Source organism: Panicum virgatum, chromosome 9N (genome assembly GCF_016808335.1).
Source record: "Panicum virgatum strain AP13 chromosome 9N, P.virgatum_v5, whole genome shotgun sequence".
NCBI classification, from domain to species: domain Eukaryota; kingdom Viridiplantae; phylum Streptophyta; class Magnoliopsida; order Poales; family Poaceae; genus Panicum; species Panicum virgatum.
Window position 1 is genome coordinate 19,013,299 of NC_053153.1, and position 13,163 is coordinate 19,026,461.

Genomic DNA, 13,163 nt, shown 5'->3' on the forward strand with positions numbered 1-13,163 from the left:
CGCGCGTGGAGTTTTGGCGGTTTTCTCAAAACCGGCCACCAACCCGGGTTTCGCGGATCCCCAAAAACCGCGAACCGGATCTTCATCCACATGGCGGCATCGCGGAGAAGACTTCGACTCGAAGAAAGAACTTCGACCGTCGGATGAGTCCTTGTATCTTTTTCGGTTTTGCCCCTACGGGCTTTCTAGTGTCTAATAGAGTATAGGAGTAGTTTAGTCTTTTAGTCTAGAGTTAGTGGGGGATAAATATCTCTCTCCCTCCCCACTCTCTTTCTCTCTTTTTTTCCTGGACTCACCATTCCCGTCGCCTCCTCCCTTTTGCTTTTGCTGGTTGTTCTTTTTCTCCCTCCCTCTCCTCTTCTAGGTTTAGGAATTTCCCATGAATTCTTGAAGACTTGTACTGTGATTCGAAGGGAATGGAGGCCCTTCTCTCCTGTGCCCTCCGAGGGTTTTTGATTTGAGTGAAATCGAGTTGTTTTTCCTTCTGGGATTTTGGTTTCCCGTGTTGGTTTTGACCTTGTGCAGGTTGGGGTAGTGGCATCCGGCCGGTTGGCCGCGGCTCCACGCGTGCTGGTAAGCTGCGCCGAGTCAAGCCGATCCCTGCCGCGCGCGCGTTCAGGGGCTGCCTGCAGGCCAGCAGCTGCTGCATTGCTTCCCAGGCAGCGCGTGCTGTACGCACGGCAGGGGCATGCAGGCAGGCGGTTGACAGCATCCAGCACCTGATCTGGTACAGGGGTTTGCGGCACCCAAGGCAGGCAAGCTTGGCAGGGCAAGCGGCTCCCCCAAGCAGCAGCGGCGCACGCACTTGCCAAGCAGAGGGCACGCAGACTGCCGCGGCCAGGGGCGTTCGCGCTTGCCGGTGCAGGGCTCCTAGTGGAAGAAAAGGTAAAATTCAGCAGCTTTGTGGTTTCGTGTTTGTGTGATTCTTGTGCAGGGAGACGAATCGAGTGCGTGTGTGGGAAATCCCAACTCTGATCGTGTTCGTTCTTCATCAGCACAACTCTGCCCGTAAGGTGTTCGATGAATTGCTTCACCAGTCTTTTCTTTTTCTGTTGATTTTGCTAGATTTTTCTTGGGTCCCTTTTGAGTAGCAAATCATGTTTTAGGGCTGCCTTCTAGTTTTAGTCGCTTAGCTCCTTCTCTAGATTTATTTTCCTTCTCTAGGTTTAATTAATTTTCTGCTTAATTAAAACTTGAAAAAGCAAAACAAAAATTAGTTTAGTTGTTCTTGTGTTAGCTAGATTTCATTCCAGTATTTCTAGTTTTGTTTTATCTATGCTCTAACCCTTTTGTTCGAGTTTCTGAGATATTTTGGCTTTCCGAACGCTTTGCTCTGATCTTCATTTGCGTGATTGAACTTGTGAGATTTTGTTCGAACTTTTCTCGATCGAGCTTCCGATTGTGCGTCAAGAGTATTACTAGTGCCGATAGTCGTTCTGAGCTATGCGGTACTGATACTCTTCGTCCAAGGTGCGTTGGGTGAATCGGGACTTTTCTCTTCGGTTTTTCAAATCGAATTTGAGGCTCCCATTCACCCCCCCCCTCTGCTCGCCTATTTGGTCCTTCATGGTGTAGTGTGCAGGAATAGGTAAGCAAATCCCAATAATTGTGATGTACTACATAAATGGATAGACATTTGAGAAGACAGGTGTATGTAGAAATTTTAGAAACAAAGGGCAATCAATCATAGTTCCATTTTCTAAAACAGGCATCCCATTTTCTAAGGGGAATGCATGTTGAAGAGTTTACTTGTATTTCAGATCCCTTCCATGTGGAGGCTCGAAGTTGGAGCATGTAACAATTCCTTTTTTGAAATAATGATACACCATATATCTGGATGCACCGAAAAACTTAAGCTGTTGGGGGAAATGACAGGCAATTCAATTATTATACTTTGAGATAGGAGGCAGGAGGTCTAATCAATCTATCTCGATTTTTTTTAGAATTTTTGAAATCTTATGAACCATACTTTCATGCATGTATGTAAGTGTTCGGGTTCATAAATTCACGCATACGAACCCTTGCATTTCACTTATGCTTCGAGAATTTATTTCATGAAACCCACCTCTGCTTCGAAGATATGAAAATTTGTTCCTGCAAATAGTGTTCGGCTGGCGTTATTACCACCATATATAGTATGATCCCAACTTTTTTTTTGTGAAAGGAAACTGTGGGGGAGATCCCTGCAAAAAAGTTTTTATAAATAAAGGGGCCGAGGCCAAAGTTCAGGGTTCAGAGTGTCTTACAATGCAATTAACTGAAAGCTGGAGAATATCTTGCATTAATATGTTATTTAACATAATGGCTGGAGAATCCGCAAATACTGTTCATAAAAACGATATAACTTGGATAAGTCATAACAATGGAAGTCGTCATTAGTTGACTTGCATTTGTAATGAGTGGTGTTGTATGCATGTGCATTTAAGCCCGTCACTGCAGTGACTTGAATTACTGAAAACAACATTTGCTTCAGATTGGTAGACAAAATATCTGTTTTGCATTCCCTGTGATCTGCCTGTGTATGTACTTTTTTAAAGGAAAAAAAACTACTACCATACGTAAGCTCTACCTCGAGAAGACTCCTGTTGCACACTACTAAGAAACGGTTTTAGAGGCATGTAAAAACTTATTTTTAGAGACATGTGTGATACCCGCCTATGGTTCTCGTAGCTACAAATGCAGTTTGCAGGATTGGATAAAGAGACCGCCCCTCGAAAATCCATTTCCAGGGGCGGGACACCCCACCTGTCTCTGGAAATATTGCTCTCCTACTAAAATAATATAACTTCATCCAAAAGTTTGAGGCAAATGGAGCCTCAAATGATGATCATAAATATACTTCTATATATGTGTTGGTATTGGAAAAAAGTCAATTTAACATGTACTAAAATAAAACTACCCAAACTCAACATATTATTTGTATCACTAAATGTTGGGAAAAGAACTATCATGCATTTGTGTAAATATAGAAAAAATTATATTCTTCCTCTCTCTCCTCCATGGATCGAGAAAATTATTTACTTGGGAATGAGGCTAAAACTTATAGATTGATGGAAGTTATAGATTGGGTGAAATTCTCCTTTGCTTCACAGGTATGCGCGCACACACACACTACACACACATACATACATACAATCTGTAGAAATAAAATCTAGTACGTTTATATATGATTCAATATTTATATATAATTTATTTCCACAGAACACACAGAAAACTACGCTTTCTATTTTTCAATACAGAATAATAATAAAAAGACAAAATATCTTTAAAATAAAAAATGAAGAGGAGTAAAAAAACAAGTGAATAAGAAAGGCCAAACAAACACCTACCATAGAATTATTGCATTGGTAGCAAATAGGGACGAGATGGTCCACACTACAATCCTCCTAGTTGTGCAGTAATTTTGTTTATACTGTTTATTTCTAAAGGATTGTACTTCTTTGACAGGCACAGAAGCTCTTTTTGCTGATCTGGGATACTTCAGCATCAGATCGATCCAGGTACAAGATTATTTAGATATTTCGGTAAAAAAAGAAGTACTGCAAATAAATTATTCTGATATCTGAAGGGGGAGAACAAAAATGATCTTGTGACCACATGGGATTAAAATACATGTAGTGTTAATTTCAATTACTATCTTCATTCAAGACATTCACATGCATGACAGTGAAAATGGATTTATGGATCACTACTTGAACTTATGAAAGTTGAACTGTTTCCATTTATGTTTGTATACTACACAAACATCATTATGGTGGTAATAAGGAAACTACTTTTGTCTTTCAGATGAGCTTCACCTTCAGCTTATTACCTTCGGTGTTGCTCACATATATTGGGCAAGCGGCATACCTGAGGAAACACACAGACATGCGTGTGACTGACATACCTAATGTTTTTTTCAATTCAATCCCAAGTACGTGACACAAATAGTAGCCTCTGTTATTAATTTCTTGGTTATTATTAAACAAAAAATTAAATGGATACTCTCTTGTATGACGCAGGCTCTTTGTTTTGGCCAACTTTTGTCCTAGCTCTCATTACATCTGTCATTGGAAGTCAAGCTATGATCTCGTGTGCCTTTGCAACCATGTCTCATTTACAAGCACTCAACTGTTTTCCAAGGGTCAAGATACTACGTACATCAAGGCGTTATTCAGGCCAGCTGTACATCCCTGAAGTGAACATCTTCCTTTGTATTGCTGCTTGTGTTGTTACCATAAGCTTCCGGACAACTGGTTTCATTGCGAAAGCACATGGTAAGAAGTCTAAAAGTTGAATTAATGATTATTGTTAAATGCTCTATTTCATACTTTTGCACCAATGTTTATCCACATTTCAATAGTTTGCCACTTACTATATTTCCACCTATATCTGTACAGAAATTTGTGTGGTCCTTGTGATGGTCATCACAACCCTATTGATGACAATAGTGATGCTGCTTGTGTGGAAGGTAAACATTTGGTGGATCGCCATCTTCTTCATTGTCTACATATCAACTGAGTCTATCTACACAGCTGCAGTTTTATATAAGTTCGCCCATGGACCTTATGTGCCAGTGGCTATGTCAGCTGTTCTCATGTTAATCATGATTGTCTGGCACTACGTGCATGTCAAACGGTACAAATATGAGCTTGAGCATATTGTGTCACGCGATGAGGTGAAAGATCTACTTGAACGTCGAGACCTAAAGAGGGTCCCAGGGCTAGGGCTTTTCTACACTGAGTTGGTTCAAGGGATACCACCCATATTCCCTCACCTCATCGAGAAGATTCCTACCATTCACTCAGTGATTGTCTTCATCACGGTGAAACGTTTGCCAATTCCGTATGTTGATGTCTCCGAGCGCTTCCTCTTTCGACAAGTGGAGCCCAAAGAGTTCATGGTGTTCTGTTGTGTGGCAAGATATGGGTACCGCGATAAGCTCGAGATGGCCAACGATTTTGTTAAAGTCCTAGTTGAGTACCTCCAATACTATGTGAGGGACTTAAACCTCTATGGAGTTGGTGATGAGCCATTGAAAATTATCTTCCATAGTGCTCGTGTTGACAGCTTTACTTGGGAGAGGAAGCCCTCAGGACATGTTATCTATGCTGAGGAGATGCTTACACCAGCCCAATCCTTCTCGGAGCTCACAATGCATCCAGTCTCCATGAGCAGTAGATTGGCACATTTCCAGGTAACAATTAATAAATAAATGGGTTTTTTTTGTTTAGAAACATTCTTGTTGTAAACTAGATGTCCTCATTTGGTGGTGTGCTAATAATATATATACTCTTTTCAAATAACACAGGTGGGGGAAATGAACCTAGAGGAGATGTTGAAGATTGAGGAAGATCAAAAGATCATCCAACGCGAGGTGGATAATGGTGTTGTTTATATTATTGAGGAGAGTGAAGTAGTAGCCAAGCCTCACTCCAACTTGTTAAAGAAGATTATTGTGAACTACATCTACAGTTTCCTAAGGAAAAATTCAAGGAATGGAGAGAAGATGTTATCCATTCCAAGAGGCAAACTACTCAAGGTTGGGATAACCTATGAGATCTAGGTCTCACATAAGTTTACATATTAACAGAATGATGTATTTTCCTGGCATGCATGTTAATATGTGATAGCAATGAGAGCTTACTGACGCAATGTCTGAAAGATAAATATATATATTTCAAGAATTCAATGTCTAATAGAATGGTGTCATGATGTGAGCCAACATTTAAGCAGCAAACTGCTCTTCCATTAATTAACTGCAAAACAAAACTAGCAAATACTTATGTGTGCACATTCTTATTTGATTGACGCTTAAATGGTACTTCATTTAACCAGCACGATGAAGTGGGAAACCAAAACTAATGGATCAACATAAAACTAAAAAATGGGCATCAAACTAATTGATCCTCCCAACCAGCATGTACACATATAACCTGGAACTCTCTTCATTTATTAGATGATGTAATACCCACTTCAAGAATGAAACGTCCAGTAGTCCTCCAGCTGTAGACCAAGAACCCAAGACAGATATATCACAATTTGAAATGCTTTAAATCCTTATATTATATTTAAGGACAGAAGGAGCATACAGTCCAACTTAATAAATGTTTTGAATTCTCAGTCCACGTGCGCCCCTAGGGGGCGTCCTTGGACCCGTGTGGGCCCTGTGACCACACAGGCCCCCAAATTATGAAGTATAACTTATGTATATATAGTAATATAGGAGGCCTCAATTTTGTTAGTTTGCAGCCAATTCCATAGCAAAACGAGGCCCAAATTGCACCTAGAAGTCACACCTCGTATTTTCGATTGTCGATCGTCCGACGCCCAGCCTTCTGTTTGGTAGTCGCGGCGGCACTACTCGACTTGATCACGACACCAAAGGCAACTAACACCGCTTCGTCTCCTATCACGCACTAACACTTGTGCCTCGTAGAGGTGGAGCGGACTTGCGCCTAGCGGTCGCGGTGTTGAATCACCAATGTCGGTCGCCAGATGCTAGTCATGAGACGCCCACGGGCCATGGCCACTCTTGAACTTTGTTTCAAAGAATGCCCAAAGGATAAAGTTCTTCAAGTGCAGAACAGGTACGATAATTCTTGAAATATCACGACGCCCCAGTGCGCAAGGGTGGAGGAAGAGGCCTAGGGCCACTAGGGCTATAGTCCTAGGCGTGGCCTATTTTCTCTATACTGTACAATATTGTGGAAAAAGGCCTATTTTATCTATGCTGTACAATATTGTGGCAAAGAGGATAAGGCCGCGAAAAAGAAAACGTGATGAAATGGCAAATGGAGCCCCACATGTTGGGTGATTTAATGAAAGTAACTACGATTTGGACCTCATGCGAAACGATTAGCAAATATGATAAGGACTTCGATGTGTAATTTGAAAGTTTGGCGACATAAATGGCTCCTCAAGCCAAGTTTTCGAACCCCCGGTGCATTTTCTATTTTTAAGTCAACAGATAAAGATTGGCGACACCATCTTTTGAAACTATCTGCTGCACTTATTATTATATATAAAAAGCACGAGAAAAATGTTCAATACGTAAACTGTGAAATAAAAACTTTATAGCATCTCTATCGTAGTGCGACATCTGAAGAAGTTATATATATAGTGGCATGTACTTTTCGCACTTTCGCAGGTAAAAAAAAAAGGACAGACGGCAGCCCCCCCGTGTTTCCAAACTATGAAGGGCTGCCGCCGGGATAGATAGTCATGTGCGTGTTAGCGTTCAGTTAAAGCAAGAAACTTTTTTGTTTGAAAAAAAAACTTAAGAAACCCTGGCTAAACTAAAATTTCGTACGCCCTGGAGCACTTATTATCAGCAGATATGCTACTCCAACTTTTTGCCCCGCCGGCACGGAAGCAAATACGCATGCTTGCAGCCAGAAAGTCCTGGTACAGCAGCCGCAGGCCGTATGTACTGACGACCTCCCAGACCAAGTGAGCATTCAGGATGCAGCAGAAAATGTCAAATCATCCATGCTTTTCTTTCCAAAAGATGGGCTACAAAACGTATGCTTTTCTTCCCATGAGCTATGAAACGACGTTACTTTGGTTCCAAATCAGGCTTCAGCTGCAACAATTTACAAGCCGGCCGGCGGGCGGCGGTCATGGTCCGTTTTGTCAGTCAACGCCCATCCAGCAACGGCCACGTCGTCGTGTCCTCGATCTGTCGTCGTCAGCCACTGCACTTGTGCGACTTTGGTAAGGTTCGTCCGAGCTGAGGATCGACCTGTCGGTCAGCATTGACGATACATGTGGGCAGGGGCGAAGCTACATGAGCTTTACCTGGTGCACATGCACCATGGTGAAAAATATTTTTCCTAGTAGCTAATTAAATTTTACCATATCAATTATACTAGCTTCCTTCATTGTAATGGAGGGTGCACCAGAGTTAAAATCATCTTGGCTTCGCCACTGCATGTGGGGTATACTGGTATAGTACCTAGGGAAATTTAGCAAAAGTAAACCATAGGAAGCTACCGGATGGATGAGTTGGTAGCTAGTTAGACAAAGCTGCAGAGAGAGAGAGAGAGAGAGAGAGAGAGAGAGAGAGAGAAAGAGAGAGAGAGTACATTGCTTGGATGAGGCAGCGGAACTTGCTACGGCAAAAGGTAGGAGAGAGGGAAGAAAAAGTAGAAGGTAGAAGAGAGGGAAGATGCACGCGCAAGGCATGTCGCAACTCCAACACATCACCACCGGTTCTAAAACCCCAATAGTAGAGAGAAATGAGAGAGGGCAAAAATAATAAGAGTGTGGTGTGGGCATACGAACCAGCGTGAGGACCTAGGGTATGTTTGGCACGGCTCCAAAATCAGCTCCAAAACCGGCTCCAGCTGAAGCCCTGCCAAACAGTTTAATTTGGAGCAGCTCCAGGCAAGGAGCCGCAGTTGGAGTCCTTTTCGGCTTCCACTGGAGAGGTGGAGCCATAAAACGTGGCTCCAAGCGGCTCCGTGAGTAGACACTAGTACTAAAAGCTGTTTTGCCAAACATTTTTCAAAACAGCTCCAGTTCCACCAGAGAAGCCGTTCCACTAGAGGAGCCAGAGCTGAAGCTGTTTTTGGAGGAGCCAGAGCCCTGCCAAACAGGCCCCTACTATCACCGCCGATGGTGGTGTCCATTGAACCCCGTACTTTCTACATTTTAGCTCTTTTGAAAAAAAATATATTTAGACTCTTGGAGAAGTAAGTTGCATTTTTGGACTCTGAGGGTCGGCGCCATGACTCAGTGCCATCGGTCATGACGCCAACCCCCATACCATGCTTCTGAGCTGGCGCCTATCACTAGTAGAAAACACGCCAAAGGTCCACCCCAAAGGTACCAGAATGAAGATGAACCGGTACCTATGCTAGTATAGGTACCGGTTCATCTTCGTACTGGTATCTTTGGGGTGGATGGGACCTATGGATGAGCCTTAGGTACCGGTTGGTAACACCAACCGGTACCTAAGACTCTCCATAGGTACCGGGTGGTAACTTTTACATTAGTACCGGGTGGTACCACCAACCGGTGCCTATGGATGAGCCTTAGGTACCGGTTGGTAACATCAACCGGTACCTAAGGCTCCTTAGGTACCTAAGGCTCATCCATGAGTTACTTCAAAAAAAAAATCTATCTGCCCATCAAAAGTGATGTGTAGACGAGATGGTAAGAGAGGTACATGCAAGGCGAGAGATTCTGAGTTCGAATCCCACCCAACCACTTTTGCCAAAAATACCAGCCTTAGGTACCGGTTTTTCTACCCGGTGCTCATGACCATGACTTTTGGTCTCGGTTTCCAGGTACCGGTTCAAAAACCGGTACCTTAGGCCTTTAGCAACCGGTGCCTATATGTGGCAAACAGAACGATGCCAACAATCATGGTGTTGTTGAAACACAGCGCCATATGTTAGGGGCGTCGTGCTGTGTTATTACGGCGCCAAGTGTCGTGGCGCCGTGCCTTAAGATTTAACTCTGGCGCCGTGCCTTAAGATTTAACTCCAGCTCGCCTTCTCATTCTCCCTTTTTGTAGCTCGACGTCAAATTCCACGACACCGTGCTGTGGGGCCATTGCTAGTTAGCGCGCGCCAGGAGGCCAACCAACAATCGGTTTCCAACATATACTCAAAAGTTTTCTTTTTTGGATTCCGTGATATTCCCTTTCCCTTCTAGCTTCTGCGGTGCGCGGTCCACAAGGGCCGATGTTAATCAGCGCTCGCGGAGCAATTCCAGCGCGCGGTCTCCGACAAACCATTCTATTTCCTTTTTTGGAAATGATTTTTGCTCCATAATTTTTTTCTTTGGAAAGTTATAACTTGTAAATATAATTTTGTGCATAACTTATAACACACATGTTCTGAGACATAAAATCTCATCATAACTTTTACAGTACATATAAATTTTACGTATAATTCTTTCTTCAACTTCTCAAAAAATAACTTTTTAGCACAACTTTTACAATACATACAATTTTGGTACATAGTGTTTTCAAATAACTTGTGAAGGACAATTTTTTTGCACAACTTCTATGTAGCCCTGCTAATGGGCAAAAATCCAACCCATTCCCACCCCAATCCAAAACAAATATGTTTTTTTCTTACTCCACCCCATCCCATTCCAAATCAAATTATCCCCAACCCAACCCACCATGTCTTGGGTTGCCATGGGGCTGCTCCCGTGGAGTTGCCATGGATACAGCCCATTCCAAAACAACCAGTAGTGGAGCATTGGCAACACGTACAATAATTAAACAATATCAAGGGATAAGCATGAACAGGAGTATGTAAGAAGTCATCAACATTGCTGCAGGAATGAGTCCAACTAATAATTATCCAATATTATTCTAGAACAAGGCAACAAGAAAAATATTGACTTAATAATAAAAATTACTTTTAACTAACAAGGAGACCAGTACAGCACTGATTTGTCTCTAGCAGAACTTCAGCTAATAATAGCAGGCAAACAACATGCACGAATTTCCAACGTCCCCAAAGTAGATGTGATGCTCATATTCAGAGTTTCCATAGAGTAACATGACATGATGAGCCATATTAAACCACAGATTATAGAATTAACTTAATAGATTATCAAAATTCATCTAGTCTTGTAGTGCTCCTCCAACGAGACTAGACACTCTACTCAACGTTCCTGCGGCCATGGCCCTTGTACGCCTCTTCAGCGATTCTGAAATAATGTAGAACAAATAACTATGAAGAGTGTACAACTCAGGAATATAGCCTCTTTAATTGTAACAATACACCTGAGTTTCAGCTTGATATTAGTCTACAATATAACTGTCCTTAGTAAATTGTTTATCACTACTACTCTTGGAATAATGCAGGAGGAAACCTGCTGTAAAGCTCAATACTACTGACAGAAATGAAATGTAAATTGTTTATCACTACTACTACTACTAACACATGATCTCCCCCAGAAATACAATATGAAAACTTTACAACACAATAATGGTAAACAGAGATACAAGTTCGCCCCCTCTAGTAACCAATAATGTACTAACCTGTGCTAGTCAACCACAATCTGAGAGCAGTCTTCATTGCCTGGGAGCTTATACAACCAATCCTTAACACAAACAAGGGCTTCAAGGGTTTCAGGTGTCATTGAACTCCGATTATCACTAAGAATCCGGCCACTCAAACTAAATGCGGACTCGGAAGACACAGTGCTCAATGGAATTGCAAGGAAGTCTCGTGCCATGGTTGATAGGACAGGATACTTGTCTTTATTTGTCTTCCACCAACTCAAGATCTCAAAGTTTTCATCATCTCTCACATGTTCATCTTCCAGATATGTATCAAGTTCCGATTTTTGAGTATTGCTAGCTCTCTTTTGATTTCTAAAGTGGGCAAACTCTTGGTGCATTCTTCTTTTAGCTAGCACAGGCGATCCCATAATGCCTCTAGATACAGTAGTATACACTAGATCTACACCATTTGTCCTAACAATCTCTTCATATTTCCTAAAATACTTAGTCATCCATTCTCTAGCTGAAGTCATGCTTGTCTCAATATCAACAAAGTAGTTGCACACCCTCTGATAAAAGAATTCCAAGAAGTCCATCTTCTTTCTTGGATCAAGTACCGTTGCAATAACAAGGGTCATATTATATTTCCCATCCCAATACTTGCTGAATTTGCTTTCCATTGCTCTACCCAAATTTTGTATGGCTTCATTAGCTTGCATTTTTGAAATTTTTAAAGCTTCATGAATGCAAAGAACATTATCCAAAAAAGTGTGTGCTGTAGGATATCTATCAGCTGAGAACGCCCTTGTAGCTTCTTCGAAAGCCTCAAGAAAATCACCTATAGCCTCAACTTTTATCCAGTCATCATTTGATGGAAAAGGTTCTTGATTTGATGCAGCATACCTCTTCAGCACGCTCCTGTACTTCACAGCCTCAACAATCATATCAAGTTGAGTTCCAACGGTTCGGAATATCAAGAACCAAACCAGCCTTTGGAGAAAGACTCTCTTTCAGCTATCTCGTTGAAACTTTGGATTCTTCTCGGTGAAAAGTTAATGTGCCTAATCAGATCCCGGATCATCTCAAGTGTTGCATCAGCAATAGTCATACCATATTGGACAAGAAGATTCAGAATATGAGCGCAGCATCTAACTCGAAGATGTTGACCACCAAACAGCAAGTCTGATTTGGCACTTTCTTGCAAAAGGTCACAAGCTGTGTTGTTGTTTGATGCATTGTCAAGGGTGATAGTGAACATCTTTTCTTTTATTCCATACTCTGTCATACATCTTGTGATTGCCTCCTCAATGGCTAGACCACTATGTGGATACTTCAATGCTTTGAAAGAAATTATCTTCTTATGCAAGGCAAAGTTAGCATCCACATAATGGGCTGTTAGACATATATATCCCAGGTTTTGGTTAGATGTCCACAGATCAGAAGTAAAGCATATGCGAGAATCAAGACCTTGTAGTTCACTTGCTAATGTTTGCTTCACTCTCCCATACATACGAACACAATCATTGCGGATTGTTTGGCGCCCAATGCAATCAAATGTGGGCTGCAAGGATGCCATCCATGGTGAAAAACTTAGGTCCTCAAATTTATTAAATGCAACCTCTGCCCGAATGCACCAAGTTATCATTAACTCACGACTTATTTGAGGATTGAAGGTAAATAGACCTGCTGGTTGTTTCTGAATTGTGGCAATAAACCTCTGTCTATCATCTGCACTAATTTTTCGACAAGAATCTTTTATGTGATTTCTCAAACTATTTGTACCTGATTTTCAGCTAGCCATCTTCATGCCGCAGTATCTGCAAACAGCCTTCAGAGCACCATCCACCTCGACCAACTCTGGCTCAAAGTGTTCCCAAACTTTAGACCTCCTATTTGGTGTTCCTGATGAATGGTCATCATTGCTGCTTGTATTGGTGTCTGATGCCTCAGCCGGATGAGAAGTTGACATCTAAGCATAATAACCACCGTATATGTCAACCAATAATCCATTGCACTTTCAATAATAATAAATAAAGGCACATAAAAATACCCCGTATTTGCAAGCTGATGGCGTTAACATGAGTTACTAGGCCCATACCGGTAATGCTTGTGACAGATCTCGAGTTGGACTTGACTGTGGTAGCATTACAGATGGCAGAGTATTGCTACTGCAGCACCATGATTCTGAATTTCCTACCTGTTATATGCAGTT

General features: G+C 41.9%; 2 protein-coding genes across 3 annotated transcripts; one reads left to right on the forward strand and one right to left on the reverse strand.

Annotated features, from left to right (window-relative positions):
* Nucleotides 1-3,067: 3,067 nt before the first annotated feature.
* Nucleotides 3,068-5,678, forward strand: LOC120688559 (probable potassium transporter 16). Of its 2 annotated transcripts, none has more exons than XM_039970917.1 (6): nucleotides 3,068-3,092; nucleotides 3,448-3,500; nucleotides 3,787-3,913; nucleotides 4,002-4,256; nucleotides 4,380-5,176; nucleotides 5,291-5,678. In XM_039970917.1, the coding sequence occupies exons 3-6, from the start codon at nucleotides 3,787-3,789 to the stop codon at nucleotides 5,543-5,545; spliced, it is 1,434 nt and encodes a 477-aa protein (XP_039826851.1). In that variant the 5' UTR covers nucleotides 3,068-3,092; nucleotides 3,448-3,500; the 3' UTR covers nucleotides 5,546-5,678. The 2 variants fall into 2 exon arrangements, with proteins under 2 accessions (XP_039826851.1, XP_039826850.1); XM_039970916.1 differs by having other exon boundaries at nucleotides 3,070-3,092; nucleotides 4,032-4,256.
* Nucleotides 5,679-10,269: 4,591 nt separating this feature from the next.
* LOC120688560 (zinc finger BED domain-containing protein RICESLEEPER 1-like) lies at nucleotides 10,270-11,914 on the reverse strand. The gene is made up of 2 exons (XM_039970918.1): nucleotides 10,988-11,914; nucleotides 10,270-10,653 (listed from the first exon to the last, which is right to left on the reverse strand). Exon 1 carries the CDS (start codon nucleotides 11,893-11,895, stop codon nucleotides 10,993-10,995), a length of 903 nt encoding a protein of 300 aa, XP_039826852.1. The 5' UTR covers nucleotides 11,896-11,914; the 3' UTR covers nucleotides 10,270-10,653; nucleotides 10,988-10,992.
* Between the last annotated feature and the right edge of the window lie 1,249 nt (nucleotides 11,915-13,163).